We start from the raw sequence: 23,175 nt of genomic DNA on the forward strand, positions 1-23,175 counted from the left end.
GGGCAGGAGCCCCGAAAAGCTGCTACTGGACTGATCATTGGGGGCATCATCCCCTGCAGAAGTGGAGGACAAGCAGGGGAGATTTCCCAGAAGCGTGCCTCCCAACTGCTCAGCAGCTTTGAGAGAGTGCAGAGGGAACTGGAGCTGCGTTGTGGGACTGGGGCTCAGAAATCCCCATATCAGCTCCGAACAGTGGACTGGCTGCTAGAGAATCCAGTGGATCCTATTGCTGGGCTCAGCCTGAGCTCCAGAGGCTGGCAACACTCGGCAGAACCTCACGACCTGGGCAGAAGAGCAAACTAATAGGGGCATGGCTGCGTGCCCCTCACAGCTCTGTGCCTCTCAGGGCTCCACTTCCACCGTTGAGAAAGTGCAACTGAGAAAGTAGCTTCTCTCAGGCAGAATCCCCTGCCGGGCTCAGCTTGAGAGGCCAAACCAGAGCTCAGCAGAATCGACCAGACAGGTTCTCCCAGCAGGAGCCCGCTCAGAAAAACCTGCCTGCCCGGTGGCAGGAGGCAGTGTTGCACCTCTCAGCGGAGCACCACTTCTGAGTGGAAATCCAGGAGAGCAGAGTTCGGCGCTGAGGCCCGCAGAAATTTCCAACAAAGCCTGGGGTTGGGGATTTCAAGCTTCCAGCAGCAGAGGCCTCTGCGGTGCTAACCTCAAGCCCTGAAGGAGAGTCTCAGCTCGGCACTGAAGAAGAAACCCCCGCTGTGCTAGCCTTGTGACCCAGAGCCGAGGCGCGGATCGGCAGAGTGAATCTCAGTGGGGCAACGCCTTTTAGAGGGAGCCGCAGGGGAAGGGGCCTGGCACTAGGGCTGGCCCACAAAGCCTCCTGACCCAGCTCAGGGCTGTAGATTACAAACTCTGAGCAGCAAGCAGCTGGTGACTCAGGCAACACCCCCTGCTCTACTCAGCTGGAGCCTCAGAGGTGCTGGCGCCACCCAACAGATCTGCTGAACCAAGAAGAAGCACAGGCAAGCAGAGCCACTGCAGTGTGCTTCCCAACAAGGCTAAACATTTGTGAGGGTTAGGCGGGTGTAGAACCGCAAGCTATACAACTACCCAGAGCAAAGACAAGAAGCCCAAGGTTACAAATTCTATCATCTACACTCCACCCCTATTGGCACATGTAGGACAACTCCTAATCAACTAGCTGCAACGGAGCCAGGTGGCAGAAATATAAACCCAGGCGCAAACGAAGCAACGCAACAACAACCCCACATCACCTGCTGTCCCCAATAGAGTAAGAAATATAACGCTATGCCAGCACCCCATACAACAGCAGCTAGATCACACCTCCTACAGATTACAGCACTGAGGGCAACGGCTGTGGACAAACAAGTCAGACGCTAAAATCCCAAAACAACAAGAAGCAAAAACACAATGAGGAGAAGTATCAGAAAAAGCAATGACCCAGAAGAAAGATCAAGCACTCCCTCCAATACAACCAAAAACTAATCTCAATACCTGAGATGCAAGATGAAGACATAGAGGAAATATCAAATAAGGAATTTAAGAAACTAGTGATGAAATTCATCAGAGACAGTGAGAAGCACTGGGAAGAGTCCAAAGTATTCGAAAACCATGTCACTGCAGAAATAACTCAAGTCAAAAAGGGAATCCTCAATATAAAGCACAAAATTGAAAGCCTAACCAACAGAATGAACACAGCAGAGGACAGAATATCAGAATTGGAAGACAATCAGAATGAAAGGCATCAGCTCATCAAACAGTTGGAGACAAATCTAGAGAAAGCCAATAGGTTCATACAGGAAATGAAAGACAACCTCAAGAAATCAAATAGTAGAATAATAGGCCTTCCCGAAGGAGTGGAAAAGGAGACAGGCTTGCAATGAGTGCTCAATGAGATAATACAGGAGAACTTGCAGAACACTGGAAATATAAATCCAGCACAAATCCAGGAGGGACAAAGAGCCCCCAGCAGATTCGATCCAAACAGATCCTCACCCAGACATGTGGTCCTCAAGCTACCTTCAAGTGAATACAAGGAAACTATTCTAAGACAAGTAAGCAAAAAGGATAAGATTACTTTCAGAGGTAGGCAAATCAGAATCACAGCCGACCTATCAGAAGAAAAGCTCCAAGCAAGGAGAGAATGGGGTAAAACCTATCAAATCCTGAAACAAAGCAACTGCCAACCAAGAATAATGTACCCAGCAAAGCTCTCATTTGTATTTGAGAATCAAATCAAATACTTCAACAGTAAAGAGAAACTCGAAGAATACATCAACATGAAACCAGCTCTGGAAAATCTCCTCAGGAAGGTGCTAAACCCAGAAAGAAAAAATGAAAACCAAAATCAAAGATGGCAAATGGGAAGACCACCCCACTAAAATCCATAAAAGGGAAGTCAACCAATCAGAAACTCTAATAGTCGCAAATACACACTTGCACACTTACACACACTCATGGCAGCCCAAAATCACAACCTCTCAATATTATCTCTAAACACAAATGGCCTAAACTCACCAATCAAAAGGCATAGATTAACGGAATGGATCATCAAACAGCACCCATCAATCTGTTGCCTACAAGAGACACATCTAACCAGAAAAGCCTCTAAGAAACTGAAAGTAAAGGGATGGAAAAAGACATTTCATGCCAATGGATGAGAAAAAAAGGCTGGAGTAGCTGTCCTAATCTCAGATGACCTAGACTTCAAGCTGACAGACATCAAAAAGGACAGAGAAGGACATTATATATTGGTGAAGGGATTGATCCATCAGGAAGTAATTACAATCGTGAACATATATGCACCTAATTCCAATGCACCTAGCTACGTGAAGCAATTACTTACAGACTTAAGGGGAGACACAGATATACACACAATAATAGTGGGAGATCTTAACACTCCGCTAACAACTATAGACAGATCAACAAAACAAAAACTCAACAAAGAAACAACAGAGCTCGTACAAACTTTAGAACAACTAGACTTGGTAGACATTTATAGAACATTTTATCCTAAGACCACAGATGATACATTTTTTTCAGCAGTGCATGGCACCTTCGACCACATGATAAGACACAAAGCAAATCTAAATAACTTCAAAAAGATAGGAATCATACCATGTACCCTCTCAGACCACCACAGAATGAAACTGGAAATCAGCAATTCAAAATGCCCAAGGAAATACAGAAACTCCGGGAGGTTGAACAATATGCTATTAAACGAACAATGGGTCAGGGAAGAAACTAAAGATGAGATCAAAAAATTTATGGAAACCAATGAAAACTCTGACACAACATTCCAAAACTTATGGGACATGGCCAAAGCAGTGCTACGGGGGAAATTCATTGCAATTGGAGCTCATGTCAAGGCCCAAGAGAGGCGCCAAATACAGGAACTAAGCACACACCTCCAGGAATTGGAAAAGCAGCAGCAGATGAGCCCCACACACAATAGGAAACAAGAAATCATCAAAACAAGGGAGGAAATCAACCAGATAGATACAAAATAAAACATACACAAAATCAATGAATCAAAAAGTTGGTTTTTTGAAAAGATAAACAAAATAGACACCCCGCTGGCCCGACTGACAAAGAAAAAACAAGAGAAGGCAAAAATTAACAGCATCAAAGATGAAAAAGGCAACATAACAACAGACATTACAACCATTAAGAATATAATTAGAAATTACTACAAAGCACTGTACTCCAACAAATCAGAAGACCACCAAGAAATGGAAAAGTTCTTAGACTCACACCACCTGCCAAAACTTAGCCCAGAGGCAACAAATGACCTGAACAAACCCATAACTGAAGCAGAGATTGAATCAGTGATTAAAGACCTCCCAACAAAGAAAAGCCCAGGCTCAGACGGCTTCACTACAGAATTCTACAAAACATTCCGAACAGAACTAACCCCAATCCTCTACAAACTCTTCAAAACAATAGAAAAGGAAGCAACCCTTCCAAACTCATTCTATGAAGCCAACATTACCTTAATCCCAAAACCGGACAGAGACCCAACTGAGAAGGAAAACTACAGACCTATCTCTCTGATGAACATTGATGCTAAGATACTCAACAAAATCCTAGCCAATAGAATTCAAAAAATCATCTGACAGATCATTCATCCGGATCAAGTAGGATTCATCCCTGGAATGCAGGGGTGGTTCAACATCCAGAAATCCATAAATGTGATACACCACATCCAAAAACTGAAAAACAAGAATCACATGATAGTATCAATAGATGCAGAAAAAGCTTGACAAAATCCAACACCACTTCCTACTAAAAACCCTAACCAAGGTAGGCATAGATGGAAAAATCCACAACATAATCAAAGCAATATATGAAAAACCCAACGCCAGCATCATACTGAATGGAGAAAAACTAGAACCCTTCCCACTGAGATCTGGAACAAGACAGGGATGTCCGTTTTCTCTGCTGCTGTTCAACATAGTCCTAGAGGTACTTGCTGAGGCCATAAGACAAGAAAAAGAAATCAGAGGAATCAAAACAGGAAATGAAGAAGTCAAGCTTTCACTATACGCAGATGACATGATTCTTTATATAGAAGAGCCAAGAGGGTCAACACAGAGACTCCTAGAACTTATACGAGAGTTTGGTAGAGTGGCAGGGTACAAAATTAATGACCAAAAATCAACAGCCATAGTGTATGCAAACAGCCCCAAGATGGAAAAAGACCTAACCAGCAAGATACCATTCAAAATAACAGAGAAAAGTATGAAGTATCTGGGAATTAACCTAACCAAAAATGTAGGAGACCTATTTGAGGAAAACTACAAACCACTTAAAAAAGAAATTGAACAAGACCTCGAAAGATGAAGTAACATCCCATGCTCCTGGATAGGTATAATCAATGTCATTAAAATGTCTATATTGCCAAAGGCAATATATACATTCAACGCAATTCCAATCAAATTGCCAAAAACATTCTTCACGGAACTGGAAACAATGATCCAAAGGTTCATCTGGAAACACAAAAAACCACGGATAGCTAGAACCATCCTGAAGAACAGGAAGTTAGCAGGGGGAATCACAGTTCTAGACCTCTGGACATACTATAGGGCAGTGGTTATCAAAACAGCCTGGTACTGGCACAAAGATAGAGAGGAAGAGCAATGGAGCAGAATAGAAACACCAGAAGGGAACCCACACAGATACAGCCAAATAATCTTTGACAAAAGGACAAACGATAATCCAGGCTAATGGGAATGTCTGTTCAATAAATGCTGTTGGGACAACTGATTGATAGCCTGCAGAAACAAAAAGATAAACCCACATCTCTCACCATACACCAAGATCAAATCTATGGATAAAAGATCTAAACCTACATCCAGAAACCTTCAAACTTTTGGAAGAAAATGTTGGAAATACTATGCAAGATCTAGGGGTATGTCCCTGCTTCCTAAAAAGGACTCCAAAAGCAATAGAAATCAAGACCAGTATAAACAAATGGGACCTCATCAAACTAAGAAGCTTCTGTACAGCAAAGGAAACAATCAATAAAGTAAAAAAGCAGTCCACAGAATGGGAGAAGATCTTTGCACACTACGTAGGTGATAGATGGGTAATCTCTAGAATATACAAAGAACTACAAAACAGCCAAAATGTCAAAACAAACAAGCCACTCAAGAAATGGGCACGGGAAATGGGCAAACACTTCACAAAGGAACAAACCCAAATGGCAAATAAACATATGAAAAAATGCTCAAGTTCCCTGGCAATAAGGGAAATCCAAATTAAAACATCAATGAGGTACCACCTAACACCAGTAAGACTGGCCCACACGAATAAAAGCACCAACAACACTTGTTGGTGAGGTTGCGGGGAAAAGGGAACCCTACTCCACTGCTGGTGGGGCTGCAGGCTGGTACAGCCTCTATGGAAATCAGTATGGAGAACATTCAAACAACTCGAATTCAACATACCGTATGATCCGGCAATAGCACTCCCAGGATTATATCCAGAACACTTGTTTTATGAGAAACCAACATGCACTCCTATGTTCATAGCAGCACAATCAGTAATTGCAAAAACATGGAAACAGCCAAAATGCCCATCAGCAGAGGATTGGATAAGAAAGCTATGGTTCATCTACTCCATGGAATACTACTCAGCTATTAAAAAAAACAAAATGCAGTTCTTTGTGGCCAAATGGGCCAAACTGGAAACCATAATGCTAAGGGAAATGAGCCTATCCCAAAAGGTTAGATACCACATGTTTGCTTTAATTTAAGATGATATGATGTTATGTATAACATGTTATGTTATGTATGTTTTATGTTGTGTATAAACTAAAATTTAAATGTCATTGAGGATGTCACAGAAGGTGGTTAAGAACTCGCATTTACTTTTAACATATTGGTTACTCATTACTATGTCAATTAATTCCATAATGATGTAAATTTTTGCTGATGGTATGTTGGAGCTTTTAATTGATCGGGATGATACTCTGCTGGCTCTGTCTTCAGACCAGAGAGGGTATACCTAAGAAGCCGTTGAACTTGACTGGACAATAAGATGCTGGACTCTATGTTTGGTATATGCTTGCAATGGGGGAATCTCAACTGAACTTGAACTGTGGTTATGCAACAAGGTGGAGGAATCCAGCATGGTGGGTGGGTTTGGGGAGGGGTGGGGAGAATCCAAGTACCTATGAAACTGTGTCACATAATACAATGTAATTAATGAATTAAAAATAATAAATAAAAAAATTTTAAAAATTAAAAAAGCAACAAAATTTTAAACGCCAAACACTCTGATGTAATGAGAGAGAGCATGAAACAATATAAAAGTTTTATATTTCAGTAACATAAAATAGCAGTTTTGCTACTTCTAGCAAAAAGATCCTATATTTTCATTGTTATTTTGGGTCCTTCAAGTTACACAGTCAGTTCTTTTTTTTTATTAACATTGCATTATGTGACACAGTTTTATAGGTACTGGGATTTTAAAATTACTTTTGGAAACTGAAGAAATTCTAACTAATACATATGCCTTTCACATAGCTTTGTATTTAGGATAATTCTTTGTAAGACTCTATAATATTAGATAGCATAATTCTGTAAATAGTTCTACTGGGTTGGAAAAAACATACAAATCATCCGTTAACACTAAATGTCAAACTTGACCTTTGCCCTTTTGCTTCCTGGGACTATAGTTCAGAGAGAGAATTCACACTGTTTACACATTTATTAATAATCAGCAACATTATCAATCATGAAGACAAGAAATCTTCCAAAGATCATCCCATCTCATACAGAGTTAATACAAGACAAGTGCAAAGGCTTAGTCTATCAGATACATATTGACAACTGCCTAGTTAAAACCTGCTTTCCTCCAGGGTTAATGCAGAGCTGGAAAAGCAGATAAACACTCCTCTGAAGATAACCTGAACCCTCCCGTCAGGCTATGCAAATCTGATTAGAAAAAAAACTTTTGCCAGCATTTTGTCCATTTAAACCCAAATACATAGTTAGCAACACATGTTGCATAGTTAAAAAAAAATACTCATTTGCTCATGGAATATGTGAAAAAAGTTTTTTCGTTTAAAAACTACAGATTGCCATATGCTTTCTTTTAAATTTGTATTTAAAACTGTGGCACGGGGTGGAGTTGGGGGAGGGCGCAAGAGGGAAGAGAACAAACATCCAGGTATATAACAGAAGAGAAACGAAAGAAGGAAGAAAAGGAGAAAGAAAAAAGAAGGGAAATGAGTACAGAATAGCAGGGCAAAGTAGAGAACAAAAAACAGTTCTATTACCCATGTTAAATTAAATCAACCCGTGTCTATTTCAAAGTTAATCTGTGAAATAGACTAGCACTATCAATCTCCCAGGATTATAGAAGGAACTACAAGAGATTAAAAGTGCACACATTCATCCAAGTGTACTGCATGTATTTGGTGATGGTTGGTGAAGCTGAACCATGTATTAAAAAACCCACAGTATCCACACATGAGCATTAGCCACCAGGACCGCCCAAGAGTGCAAGGCAGTTAGTAGTGTTTCAGAAATTTCTGCTTTCTGTTATGCTTACTAACAGAAGGGTTAAAAGTGCTGTTTCCAACTACATTGACTCAAGTCTTTAAGCCATATCATGTCTAGAACTGGATTTACATACTTGACATAGAAAAAGAATTAATTCAAGTAGCTTACTTATCTTTGGCCACCTTTCCCTATAACCATAAACTTCAGTCGATAAGCTATATAGCACATGTCCTGAAACAGAGACACACAAGTGGATATTAAAAGCAAAAGGCTAAAATACCAATCAATCAGTGGACTACCCACTTCCTCTTCTTCCTTCTCTTTCTTTCCCCTTTCATCCTCCCATCCTCCTCCCCATTCTTCTTCATTTTAATACTAATAATACTGCTTTCACTTTGTGTCTCACTTTAAACAATAAAAATTATGAACATGTATCCCCTTTCCAATTCTTTATCATAACATTGTTGGATAAACAGACAAAGTGATACTAACCAAATTTTCACTTATAAAGAAACTTAAAAGAATGCATCAGAGATTAAAGTAGGCCTACATTTCAGTTTTCCAAACTCTGACCAATTCTTTCTGTGATACTGCTTCCTCATGCAACATTTCTAAAATATGGGATCTCTCCTAATTATTGGAGATCCATGTGATAGGCCAGTAGCACCGCTTCCAGAAAATTACATTCCCTACCTCATAACTTCGAAGAGAATATATGTTTCCCATTAGAGACTACAGACACCAGGAACATTATTTGAACTTATATTTCTCACAGCAGTACTTTAAAATTCCACATAGGTGAAGCTGCCACTTACGACAATGGCAAAAGAGGCCTAGGCAAACACAAATTCACTGAACAGCAGCAGTTAATATTACTTTATGAGGGAGCATAATTCTGGTAAAAATGCATTCAAATCCAATCCCGCTGCTATTCTCTAGATTTACAGCCTCGGCAGGGAACTGCCAGTTGTGGACTTGAAGCCCGTGAGCTAATGTTTTAGCTCTGGATTTACTTTGGAAATATTCTCAGTCTTTTTTTTTTAAAAAACTGAGCTAATTCATTTATGTCACGGAACTTTCAAAACACAAAATTACGTGCATAATTTTCCATTGATACAGATCCAAATAATACAGACTTCATAGTAATAAAGGAATGTTCACACAGAGAAAACCAGGTGAATGTTTGAGTGTTCCTAGTCTGTGCATTTATACAAATTTGTGTAAGATATTTGTAAATAATCAATTTATATCTAATGATCCTGGATGTATATCCTGCAACCTGATTTTGTTTTTGCTCTGTTTTCCTCAAAATATTTCTTGGGGGAACTTTCAGTGTGTTTGGGTATGTGTATTTTTATGTGTGTGTGTATATATATATCCATAGACTCTAAATCATTGAATTTCATGACACAAATACATCACAATAATCATAACCATTCCATTAATAATGGACAGTCTACTTCATTTAGTGTTCAGTGAACACAAAAATATCAACATATATACACTTTACAACTAAAAATCATCCACAATTTGTGAGGAATCAACCTTGTCTGCTTGTGCATTTTAGAATTTATTTGAATTAGTAAAACTGAAGGAAATAGGGGATACCTACTTTGAACACTTATTTTCCAATTTCTATTCACAAAATATTTTACCAATGTACATTTGTCAGTCTCGTTTGAGGCTATTTCCCTCACCCTCACAAACACAGAACAAAACCAATACTTTTAAAATCCCCCCAAATACAATGTGGTGGCATAGTCATTATAATTCCTGTTTCCTTCTAAGAATTTCATCTCTGCAAACGAGTGCTGATAATGTACTACTTGTGTGTCCTTGATCAACCTCTATGTGCCTTAATGTTACCACCCCTAAAATGTTATAATATGAATATCTACCTTGCAGAATGTCTCCTATGTTCATGGCCATGTTTCCTCTTTCTCAATGTGATTATGTCCATTTCTTCGATGATCAATTTAGCCATCTGACATCTAACTAACAGACACAATGTGCTAGGCTTCATTCTTGCTAGGGACAGAGTTGGGGGATAAGTTCGAAAGTCACTTTGCAGAACTAATATTCCAATAAGGAGTCACATAATACACAGAGAGAAACTGATGTATGGTAGTTTGTCAGGTCGTATTTGTTAAAGAAAACCCAAGAGGGGGTGCTATTTTAGGTGCTTACTTAAAGAATGCTTCTGCAATGAGGAGACATCTGAGCAGACATGAGGGAAATTAGCCTTAAGGCTAAGGCTATAGCAGTGTCAAGGAAGAACAGGGAAATTATGTGCTGGGACAGAGAGATTGAAAGTGAGAGCAGGGACAGATGCCCACTAAGAGCTGCCAGCAACCAAATTCTACATGCCTTATAAGCCCGGGAGTCATTGTAACTTTAATCTCAGTGCTGACAAAAGGCACAGCTACAGACTGCTAAACAGTTCCCAAGCATAGGCAGTGGGTAAAACTTCGAATTTCTTACCCAAGTAACCTCAAATGTGGACATGAAGTAAATGGCCTCTGAACAAATGGCACAGGAAAGGAAAGCCTACAGCAGTTAAGGGAGGTTCCAGCACAAATTCAGGGACAATCATACCACTAAGCTTTAAAACCATTCCTCTGACTTAAACCAACAGGGTTTTCTGTCTATCACAAAACTAAATACAAATCACTTTTCCATTGGCTTTAGTGTGTTGTGCTTTTGCCAGGCCAGGAACAGCAGCAGTAGCTACATCCCGCTACATCAGCAGTAGTGTGCCACCAGAACATCAAGAACCCAAACAGGGAGGCAGCTGATCACACACCTCAAGGGCAGCAAACCTACCTCTGCAGATGGTCCCGTTCCCCACGTAGCCTGGTTTGCAGGTGCAGCTGTGCCCCTGGACAGTATTGGTGCAGATGGCATTCTCATCACAGTTGTGCTGCCCACTTCCACATTCATCGTGCTCTGTTCTCGGGAAGGTGGGGAGAGAGAAGAAACAATGTTCTTAGTTTGGAATCATTTATATTGGAAGAATTAGCTGGAACTCACCAAGTAAGACAGTGACACCACATTTTACTACATATGTAGGTGTGAATTTCTGTACCTGACATAGTCGAAATCTCTGCACTCTGAAAGATGGCATGCTCCTCACCATGTAGAGGAGTAAGAAATTGAGTGTACGAGAAATAAATAAAAGATCTCATGTGAGTCATTGTAAGGTCCTTGTCAATCCGTTCACTAAAGAAGGCTGCACAGAGGTTTCAAGGCAGTGATTCACATCAGGGTGCAATTTTGTACTCTGTCCCAAGAAACATTTAAATATCTGTGGATGTTTTTTGGATATCACAATTGACGACAGAAAATACAAGTGGAATCTAGTGTACACAGGCCAGCGCAGCTGCTCAGCTAAGCACACAGAACAGCCAACTACCATATTGAACTAGCTTACCCCAGATGTTGACAGTGCAGAGGTAGCCAAATCTTATTCTAAGGCTTTTTTTTTTAAATGAGTTTCAACAGTTTCTTTAGAATAAAGGGTGCAAACTAAAGAGGGAGGTCAAGCTAATAAAGCCTGGCAATGAAGTGTTTGCTACAGTGTCTTTAAAGGAGTAGCACTGATTGTAGGAAGTGTTGACAAGTGCAAAGTGTGCTGTGAGCAGGAAACAGACAGACTCTCAGGGCACAATTTCACAGCATCAAGAGTCTAACTATAAGTTTGCTTATAGTTCATTTTTATAGGTTCAGAATTTAACCTCAGAGTTGTCCAATATGTGGTGATTTTGTAATACTGCAAATCAGGGAAAAGATTCTGACACAGGAACTAAGCTTTCACAGATAATTATCCTTTCCTGTCAACAATCAGGGAGTGTACAGAGTTGTTCAAATGACTCTCTAATTAAACAATAAATGAGTGCATGCATCTTACTCCCTTCAACATTTGCAAGTCTGATTTAGGAATTTAAAAAGGATAAAAAGTAGATCCACTTAAATCACAGAGGAATATAAGAGTAGAAATCCCAGTGATTAATTCCAGAGAAATAATACTACTTGAAATGAAGCTAAAAATTTAATGTAGTTACTTAACTGAACTGCTGAATTCATATAGCAATCAATGGAAGTGTCATCCATCTTCAGTAATTTTTATTTTAAATTTTCTACATTGGTATTCATAATGAGTTGGGGTAAATTTTGTAAAAGGGAGCTGTTTTAGTTGCAAACAACTGAGGTAAAGCACAGACATACTTATGACTTGATTTAGCCCTTGAAATTTTACAAAGAAAGAATTTGGTTAAGTCTTAAGATTAAACCAGACTATGAGAAAGAAGCATGCAGAGAGAGGAAAGAACTGAAAGACAAAGATTAAATTGATGAGGACACACTTCTAAGTGTGCCAAATTCATCTCCAGCAAACCCCAGAAACAACTTCAACCTGTAGCTGTCTAATCAAATTTACAGAACTATCAAATAGCTAGCACATTCATGCGTAATGCCAGATGTTGTTAGACACCAGTCTGAGCATATAAATTTAGACTCCGAGACTTTTCAGACTTCTTGTTTAAATTCATTTAATAATTATTAGGTTCTACCTTGGGAATAGAAAGGTTAATAGAGATGGTCTTTGCTGTCATGAAGATGCTAATAGGAGCCATCGGACATCAATAGGTAACTAAAGGAACACATGGGAGAAGTGATAAGAGTTTTGAGTAGGTGACTTTAAACTTTATCATTTCACAGAACACAGTATACAGTGAAAGGGTCCTCTACTTATAATTGCAGTGAGAGTAACACATATAACTGAGAATGACCTATGGAAACCAGCACGAGTGGCCATGGTAGATAAGAAAATTAAAGACAAAGTAGAATGAGAATTCATTAGAGGGAAAAACAGCCTTTCAATCGGCAGAAAAGTGTTCAATTGGTCATATCTGAAATGGTCTTTCAAGAATGGTCATAGCACAACTGCTGCTTCCAACACACATTCCACACTAGAGTACTGGTCCAAGTTCAGGATGCTGTGCTACTAATCCTGCTAATCCACCTGGGAAGTAGTAGATTATGACTCAATTATCTGAGTGCCTATCACCCAAGTGGCAGATTATGGTAGAGTTCATAATCCCAGACCAGTCTCCCACATTTACACAGTGGACCAGCAAATGACAGACCTCGCGCTCTCTCTCTCTGCCCATCCTCACTTTCAATAAACAACCTTTAAGGGAAAAAATAGCCATGGTTTTCCCAAAGTTTCCCAGGAAGGGTACTGAGGAAAAAGAACACTTTGAAGAAATGCATTTTTTATTTTGCTTTGTTAAGATTTGGTTATTTTTACTAGAAATCCAGAATTATAGAGATAAATAGATATTTTTTTTCCATTCACTGGATCACTCCCCCAAAATGGCTGGAATAGTCAGAGATGAGCCATTCTGAATCTGGAGTGAGGGGGAGAAGCTGACCTCACATTGGGTGCAGAGGCTAAAGGACTTGGGCTATCCTCTGCTGCCTCTCTAGGCCACAAGCAAGGAACAGGATCAGAAGTGGAGAAGCTGCGACTTGATCCCATCTGAGATGCTGGTGCTGTGGGAGGAAGGCTAGCCTGAACGCTACTGCAACGGTCCCAAAATCATATGGTTTTAGACAGCATTCCAAATACAAGTAGCCATCATAACAATCATGCTATCTCCTTTTATTTGCCCACATCCTTCTTCTCTCTCATCTTTCCTAATTCCTTGTCAAACACTAAAGTATTTCCCATCTCTATAGTCTATCATTTAGACAATATTACGTAAATGGAATTATACATAAATATGTTTCAAGCCTGATGTTGTTCAGGGGCATATTGCCCGTTATACTTCCTTGCATTAACAATTCATTTCTTTCTTCTGCTGAATAAGACTCATTTATATGTGTATGTTCTGGCTTGTACACACTCTCACACAATAAAATATTTGAATGGCTTCCTGTATGCATACTAGGAATAAATTTGTTATGATATATATGTACACATTTGTGGTGAACACGTTTTTGTTTGGGGGAAGACTATGCAAGAACCTCTTTCCAGGGTCAACTGGTTACTGTATGTTTAGTTTTATAAGAACCCACCAATGTTCCAGAATGCCAATGGTATTAGATTATCAACCACAATGTATGAGTGATCTAGTCTCTCACAACATCACCAGTATCATATGCTGTCATTCTTTTAAATTTTAGCCATCCTTACTGGTGTGCAGTAATATCAAATTATTCTTTTAATTTGGATGTTGACAGTAGATAGTGACTGTGCATTCTTTCATATGCTTTTTATCATCTATATCTACTTTTCACTCAAATAGTTTTTTTTTTTTCCAGTAGTTTGCCTCAGGTCAGCTTGTGGCATAGTAGGTTTAACCACTGTCTGTAACAGTGGTATCCTATACAGGTGCTGTTCCACGTATGACTCAGCTTCCCACTGATGTGGGAGAATAGCAGCAGAGGAAGACCAGGCATGTAGCTCCCTACATCTACACGGGAGACCATAGGGAACTTCATGGTTCCTGGGGTTAGTCCAGTCTTGGCTATCGTGGTTATTGAAGAAGTGAGTAACAGACAGAAATACTCTGCTTGTGTCTCCCTATCTCCAGCTCTGTAACTTTAATTTTCAAAATAAGGAAATATATATTTTTTTAATAAAAAGAAGCTTGCTTGTTTGTAACTAGATTGGTGTTTTATTACTTAGATTTGAGAATTCTTTATAGATTTTAGATGCAAGACCTGTTCAAAATACATGGTTTGCCAACATTTTCACAAATTTTTGGTTGGCATTCCCATTCTTCCACCACAGTCTTTTACTATGGTAAAGTTTTTAATACTGATTATTTTCAACATACATATTTTATTTAATGGATAGTGTTTTTAATGTTATGTTTAAAAACATTTGACTAAGCCTAGGTTTCAAAGATTCTTTCTTATTTGATTTTGCATTTTATATTCAAATCTATGACAGATTTTGGTGTAATTTTATATTTTTTGTTTTATAGCTTTTTACATATGTATGTCCAAAACATCCAGCATTATTTATTTAAGAGCTATTTAATATCTCCCTGAGTTATTTTTATGCTTTTGCCAAAACCAATTAGCTATATTTTTATTAGTTTCCTTCTTACTTCAGTAGTCTATCGCATTGATTTATGCATTTGTACCTCTGCTAAAAGAAATACTGCATCTGTACAAAAAACCTTAATAGGAGATTGGTTTCTTTACTTTATTCTTTTAATTTTATATTCTTTCATTTTTATTTTTCATGATACAGTTCAGGGATTTCCCGTTACGCCTTTCTGAGTTCCCCACCGACCCACTGTATTTCCCCATATTATTACAATACTGTATTCCTACACTACATAATACTATAGTCCTTCAGCAACAGTCACAAGTGCATTACTCTGCTATTTAAGCATATCATATTGTAAGTATAGACAATAGTACAAAGTCCAGCATCCTATTGTCAAGATATATTTAACATCCTCCTTGGGAGTCCATCTTTTCTTTTCGTGGGGGTGTAGAGATGCATACTGCACTGTATCTTCATTTCTCTGTATGCTAGTCTTCCTTATACAGTTCCTCTACATGAATATACGCATATACACAGTTACCTATATCTCTACTGGAGTTGTATTTTGCATGAAGGTTGCCTCATATCAGACAGAACCCTTTTGGGATTGACTTATTTCTCTAAGCATGATGGTCTTTAGTTGGGACTACTTTTTGGCAAATGGTAAAACTTCATTATTAATGACTGAGTAGTATTTCCCCACCCCAACTGGGGCAATTTGCTTTCTTTGTAACTATTTTCGGCCAGTGCTTTTTGGCCATTACAGGTGTGCCTTCTTCAGAACCCCACCTGAGAAACAAACGAGGGAGAAAAAAAAGTCAAGGATTCATATAACTCCTTGATGCTGTTTAACAAATCCCAAAGTTCCACACAGGTCATCTTCTTATCACCTTTCAGTCTTCCTGTATTTTGTTGTTGTTCTATATTGAAAATTTTTATTATTTATTTTTTAGTTGTCAGAGGCAAGCACCAAGAAGAAAGACAGTACTCCATTTTGAAGGGAACCAAAACTCTTTGGCATAATTTCATTTGTAAGAAACTAGACTCTTTCCTCCCCTGTTCATTTCTTGAGCAGAACTGTTAGGAATTCTCATAAATAATTTTTATTGAATACATACTATCTGAGTCAGATACTGTCGAACTGTATGACAGCATCCATAGGACTTAAGCATTATTATCATCTTTATTTTATAAATGAAGAAATAGGAACAAAAAGGTTGTAAGTGGTTTCAGATTACAGGATGGTAAATTCAATCCAAAACCATCATTGTCAAACCATGGCAGAATAATGAGGTTATTACTCATTCTTGATACTTTCCTCTTCCTAAATCCACTATATTAATGCATTCATGCATCACATGTCTTGTAGAGTTCTGCCTCTCAAATTCCCATATTCTAAATCCAATGCTACCACCTTCGTCCACTATTATACCTTCTTAATGCATCTCCAACACTGACTGTTGCACACTTGAATGGACTGCTCATACTTCAATTTAGAACAATGTTTAAGAAAATCAAAGCTTTTCATCTTGACACACCTGGAAAAACTCCTCTTTCACACCTGAACTAACCAGTCAGTCCTACTATAATGACAGAAAGAAGTCAACTTCCTTGACTGTGGATATTTCTCCTATAAAATAATCCTTTAATGGCCAGCATTTGTTCTTCATAATGCTAATAATAGGTATAATTTTGCACTGGAATGAACCTGTTCCTTCTGTCCTACAGCACAAATTTCCTGAGGTTATAACCCATGTCTTTCTTATATTTACCCCCCAATCCATAGAAGAGTTTCTGAGAATGGAGAGGAGGAAGGAATAAAGAGATAAAAGAGAGGAAGGTAGGGAGGGAAGAAAAAGAAGGAATAAAAAGGGGAAAGAAGGAAGAACAGATACTAGAAAAAAGTTGGGATCAAGAGCAGCAGGAAAATTCTGATAAATAAAAGTTAATTGTCTCAGAGTGTGGGCAGAATACACAAGGGAAGAGGTTAGAAGTGAAGCACACTAGGTAATGCTGTGTTGGTACATTCCATTTATCATGGGAACTTCAGGGGAGAAAGAGGGCTGTAGTGCCAGGAGCTCTCTCTTTCTCTCTTTTTTAATTATTTCATTGTATGACACAGTTTCATAGGCTCTGGGATTCCCCCAGCCCTTCCTCAAGCCCTCCCCCCATATTGAAATCCTCCATATTTTTACAGTAGTACAGTTCATAACCAGTCATGATTCCATCATTGCGGGCACGGACCATGCAGAGGGCAGCATCTTAGTGTCCAGACAAATTCAACAGTTTCATTGGTAGACCATCCTTGGTCTGGAAGTAAAGCTGGCAGAATATCATCCCCTTCAATGAAAAGCCACTACACAATTTCAACAACAAGAATAAACATGAAAATTTAAACATCATGAAGTTAATTGATATGGTGTTGAGTGACCAACACGTTAGAAAATGCAAATTCTTCACCACATCCTGTAACTACTTCATTGACATCTCAGTTTTAGTTTGTACACAACTGGCTACTAAAAACCTTAAAATGGTAATAGGGTACCATTCCGCTTTAAGGTAGGTCACTCAACAAAGAATTTGTTGAAGACAAAACTCACCTATTGACTGAGAAAACTATTTGCCCATCATATCTGGTATGGAATTTGCACAAGAAACAAATCCAAACTTTTTTTAAAGGCATTACATCACACTAAAGAGCGTCTGTGCAACAAAAGAAACTAGACAGGAAGACACAACCTGCAGAATGGGAGAAAAGATTTGAAAAACCACACTTTTGAAAAAGGTTAGCATTCAAAATATGTAAGGAATTCAATCAAAAACAAACAGCAAATAATTCAGTTTCATAATCAACAGGGTTAACAGGACATTTCTAAAAGGAAGACATACAAACAGTAAACAGAAACCCGAACAAACTAATCCTGAACCACGAATCCCATACTGCACAGGTTCAAATCCTGGGTGCTCCACCTCTGGTCTAATTCCAAGCTGATAGCCTAGAAAAGCAGTGCAGGATGGCATAAGGTCTCGGGCATCTGCACCCATGTGGGAGATCCCAAAGCAGCTTGTGGCTCCCAGCTTCAGATCTGCTCAGCGCCAGCTGTTGAGGTCAATTGGAGACTGAACCAATGAATGGAAGATCTATCTCTCTCTACCTCTATAACTTTCAAGTAAAACTTTAAAACTTTCAAGTGATATGTATATCTATGTATGTATGTGTATATGTGTGCACACTTTTATGTATACATAATAAAGTGTATACATAATGTTTATACATAAAGTGTACACACATATACACATACATACATACATTTATACATTATACATTTATGTATAAATGTATACATAAAAGTGTATACACATACACTTCCAAAATAAATGCACACTTTCAAATAAACAAAAATTAATAAAGAAAACATACTTTAAACCAGATGACAATAGAACTACAATCTACATACTGCTGGGTATACATCCAAAGGAAATGCAATCAGTCTCTCAAGCAGACATCTGCTTTCCCATGTTAACAGCATTTACTATTATTAAGAAGCAAGAAATGCAGAAGTCTGTACCCATCTCTGGATGAATGAATAAAGAAAACTGGTAAATATACACAGACAAATAATATTTTGTTCTTAAAAAGAACAACTCTTATCTTTCCTACTGATACAAATGAAACAGGATATCATTATTTTAAGTGAAAAAAGCCAAAGACAGAAAGACATGCATCATTTGATCTCACTTATATGGAGAATCTAAAAATTAGGTGATTTTCTGCAAGCTAAAGTATATTGGTGGTTTCCAAAGGCTGGGGACAGAGAAAGGGAGAGAGAATTAGGATTAATTTAAAAGCAATTTCTAAGCAATCACTTAGGTATCAGTAAGGATTCCTGAAGTTCTGTTAAATAATAAGATGATTGTAGATAAGCTAAATGTACTAGATATTTCTTTATGTTACAATTTACTAGAAGGCAATATTTTGAACATTTTCACTGTTAAAAATATTAAATGTTCCAGTAGATATATTTATCCTGATGTATACATCTATAAAATAGTACATAGTTTACCACAGATTTATACAAATTTAAGTCTGCTACAAACTTTAATAAAAAAATTTTTTAATTTACCATTCAGTAAAAGAAAAACAACGTATTTGTAAAGTGAGTAGCATATTCAAATAGAATTTCTCCAAAGCAGATATGCAAATGACTAATAAGCACATGAAAAGATACTGCACATGATTAGAAACTAGGGAAATACAAAACAAAACTGCAGCGAAATGCCTCTTCATATCCACTACAATGGTTATAATCAGAGAGACATTTGTAAATTGGCAACAGTATGAAGAAATTGCATTCCACACACCTTGCTAGTGAAAATGCAAAACACTTCAGGCACTTTGAATATTAGGTAGATAATTCCTCAAACTATTAAACACAACGTTACTATATGATCCAGCAGGCCCACTTCTAGGTATATAGCCAAAAAAGCTGTAAGCATATGACTATACAAATTGGAACCACTCTTCACAGCAGCGTTATTCACAGCAGCCACACAGTGAGCAAAAATGTAATAAAAAAAAAAAAAAGAAAGAAAATGTTGTGTGAGGCCAGTATAGTGGTTCCGCAAGCTAATGTTCCACCCTGTGCTGCTGGTACCCCATGTGGGCAGTAGTTACTGCCTGGGGTTCTCCACTTCCAATCCAGCTCTCTGCTTATGCACTGGAAATGCAGCAGAAGACGTCCCTATTCTTTGGCCCCCTTTATATTAAGTAGGAGACAGGAAAGAAGATCCTGGCTCCCAACTTCAGGTCAGCTAAGCTCTGGCCATTGCAGCCATTTGGACAGTGGATCAACAGCTGGACAATTTCTAGCTCTCTGTGTCTCTCCTCTCTGTAAATCTGCCTTTCAAATAAAAATAAATAAATATTTTTAAAGGGAAAATGTGGTATAGCCACATTATGGACTATCACTCAGCAACAGAACATAATGAAGAGCTGATACCTTCTACATGCATCAAGTCTCGTGCATCATCTCAAAATCACTAGTTAAATGGGAAAAAATGGTAACAGGAGACCATATGTGCAATGATCCAATTTATGTAAAATGCGCAAAACTGATAAATCTACAGAAAAAGAAAGTTAACTACTGGTTACTCAGGGCAGAGCTAATAGATTAAGGAATTGACATTAATGGGTACTAGTTTTGCCTGTGAGGGAATGGAAATGTATTTGATACTAATATCAATGAGGTAATTATGTATAAGGCATAATCATTATATGATAATTCTCAGTTTCTAAACATCTATGCTCAAGACCCAAAAGTAGATGCTATTTATAATCCAACAGGATTTCTGAGTTCATGAGGGAATTTTTATAAATAAAAATAAATACAGCTTTAAGTACTGTTCCCAAAAAGACAACCAAATCACACTCATTATTTTGCTTCTCTGCACACAGAAAGGTCATACTATGGTACTACAGTTATACACTATGCTCTTGGACAGCTGCCTGATTTTCATACTATTATTAAAGCAGTTCCTGGCACTGCTGAGCCCTGTTGCTTCTCTACTAAGCTTAGGTTTTGAGATCTTTGTTAAAAAGTAGGTACTCTAATATCAGTCACCTGAGACTTTGAATGCCCACACAAATTCAATTCTCAATTTTTAGAACCTGTAGGTCTACCATCTCATCTAGATTGCACTACATTAGCTTAAACCACTTCTACCCATCCACCACTGCTGAACCAGTTTCTATAACCCCAGCATGCTTGGAAATAGTTATTGATTCTGCATTAGTCATTAAGGCTTTGTTCTCCAGGCATAGAAGGTATTCCTAACCCAAAACTGTAAGATAAAGTAAGGTGATAGGAAGAATGAATACAGCTGTAGGGTTGCCAACAAGAGATTGGAGAGGAAATATAAGGAACTAGCTGTCATCCCATTACAACAGTGGGAAACAAAACACATGATTCAGTAAAGGAATTTCCTGCCTGATCATAGAGCAGCACATATTAAATAGGGCATATATATATTAGATACAATCATTTACATATTTGTGCATACATGAAAAATATATTTAATTATTAAAAAGTTATTAATGCTGGAGTTGGACAGAGTATAAGTTGGAGGCGTTTAGATTATTTTACAATGTATTTTTTTATAGCCATTGGACTTTAGATGTATCCAACCGCAAACCACACTGCAAAGTCTAGCAGTGTCACTAAGGGGAAATTTTACAAGCTCTTTGGGCTTCATTTTACGTGTAGACAAGTCACCAATAATATCACTATGACTAAAGTCTAGAAAATGTAGATGTAAACAGAGATTTCAAGAAACATTGTTACAAGTGTTCATGAATGCTTTGTAAAGCACCTGATACTCTTTTGACACACGCTATATGTTCCGAAAAATGGTAACGTCCATTGCTGGTATCATCCCTACCATAATTCTCCTCCTTCTGATTCTCAAAATCATCACTGCGTTTTTGATTAAGCCTGCCTTTTTCCAATAACTCCAGGAACATTTTACTAGGAAATCTGTTACTCTTGTCTATGAACCCCAAGTCCCTGACCTCACAGCATCCTAAAAAAAGACAGGACTTGGGTCACAATCCACTTTTGTCACCTTCTTACACTGAGACCTAATGTCTGTGAGTCTAAGTGTTTCTTGTTCTTTTTTTTTTTAAAGCTTTATTCATTTTATTACAGCCAGATATACAGAGAGGAGGAGAGACAGAGAGGAAGATCTTCCGTCCGATGATTCACTCCCCAAGAGAGCCGCAATGGGCCGATGCACACCAATCCAAAGCCGGGAACCTGGAACCTCTTCGGGGTCTCCCACAGGAGTGCAGTGTCCCAAGGCATTGGGCCGTCCTCAACTGCTTTCCCAGGCCACAAGCAGGGAGCTGGATGAGAAGTGGAGCTGCTGGGATTTGAACTGGCGCCCATATGGGATCCCGGGGTGTTCAAGGTGAGGACTTTTAGCCACTGGGCCACGCCGCCGGGCCCCAGGTTTTGTTACTTTTAATCATGGAATAATTTTATGTGTTAGTGTAAGATTTCATGAGTAACATTGGCTGTATAAGTATATTATAGCGTCCCGGCAGGCGTAGCCTAGTGGCTAAAGTCCTTGCCTTTGTTCTTTTTTAAAAATCTGTTTGTATTAGCAATTTATTTTTAACTGAAAGGTAGATTTTACAGAGAAAGAGAATTACAGAGAGATCTTCCAACCGCTAAATCACTCCCCAGATAGCCACAATGGCAAGAGCTGAGCACCGCTGAAGGGAAAAAAACAGAGATGGACGTTTGTTGACTCAGTTAAGCCAATGCTTGGAAGCCTGTATTCCATAATAGTCATCTCCCATAGTAGAGTCTCTGGATTCAAGTCCTGGCTCTGTTCTCAAATTCAGAGACTGAATTTTGCTGCCAAAAGCGCCAACCAAAACTGGATAAGACAAGGTAAGATTCTCCTCTAGGGCTTTGAGAGAAAATATGACTATTGATTCCTTGATTTTGAATTGGAATGCCCATAACTGATACACACAAATGTTGTTTAAAGCTATTCTGTGTGTGATAGTTTGATAGGGCATCCTGGGAATTGAATATAATCAGTATTATACGTAAGTAATCACACCTTAAGGTACTGAGGGGGCAGTGAGCAGCCAAGTCCCAACTTGTTTCTTGTTTGCTAGAAAGGTGGCCTTACAACACACAGGAAGAGAAGTGTATATTTTCATCATTAGATCATGTTTGAAGGGTGGGAGGGAGCTAAGGATTTTAGAGGCAAACATACTATGTTTAGACCCCAGTCCCAACTGAGAAACAGTTATATTTCTGAGTCTCAACTGCTCCACTGTTGAAGAACAAAGACTGCTATACACAGTGCTGAGAACTTGTAGTTAGATAATAGAATTTGAAATGTCTGAACAGTACCTAAGATATAACACATACTTATAATTTTTAGATTACTTTTTAACTGGCTAGGATCAGACAATGAAGACTAGAAAGTCATAAAAGATATGCCAGACCAACCACCAAAGGAAATGCCACCTTAGAAATATAAAGGTATGTATTTACGAAGGTTGAAAGAAGTGTCCAAGAATTCATATATACTGCCTCATCAAGCTTCTGA

General features: G+C 38.5%; 1 protein-coding gene across 1 annotated transcript in view; it reads right to left on the bottom strand.

Annotated features, from left to right (window-relative positions):
- The window catches only part of NELL1 (neural EGFL like 1), an 860,846-nt gene that overhangs the window by 336,225 nt on the left and 501,446 nt on the right, over window positions 1-23,175 (bottom strand). Inside the window, exon 14 of the mRNA XM_058663250.1 lies at window positions 10,809-10,931. Within this exon, the coding sequence (XP_058519233.1) occupies window positions 10,809-10,931 (123 nt within the window). The remainder of the gene's footprint in view (window positions 1-10,808; window positions 10,932-23,175) is intronic.

Source organism: Ochotona princeps, chromosome 4, assembly GCF_030435755.1.
Source record: "Ochotona princeps isolate mOchPri1 chromosome 4, mOchPri1.hap1, whole genome shotgun sequence".
Classification (NCBI taxonomy): Eukaryota; Metazoa; Chordata; class Mammalia; order Lagomorpha; family Ochotonidae; genus Ochotona; species Ochotona princeps.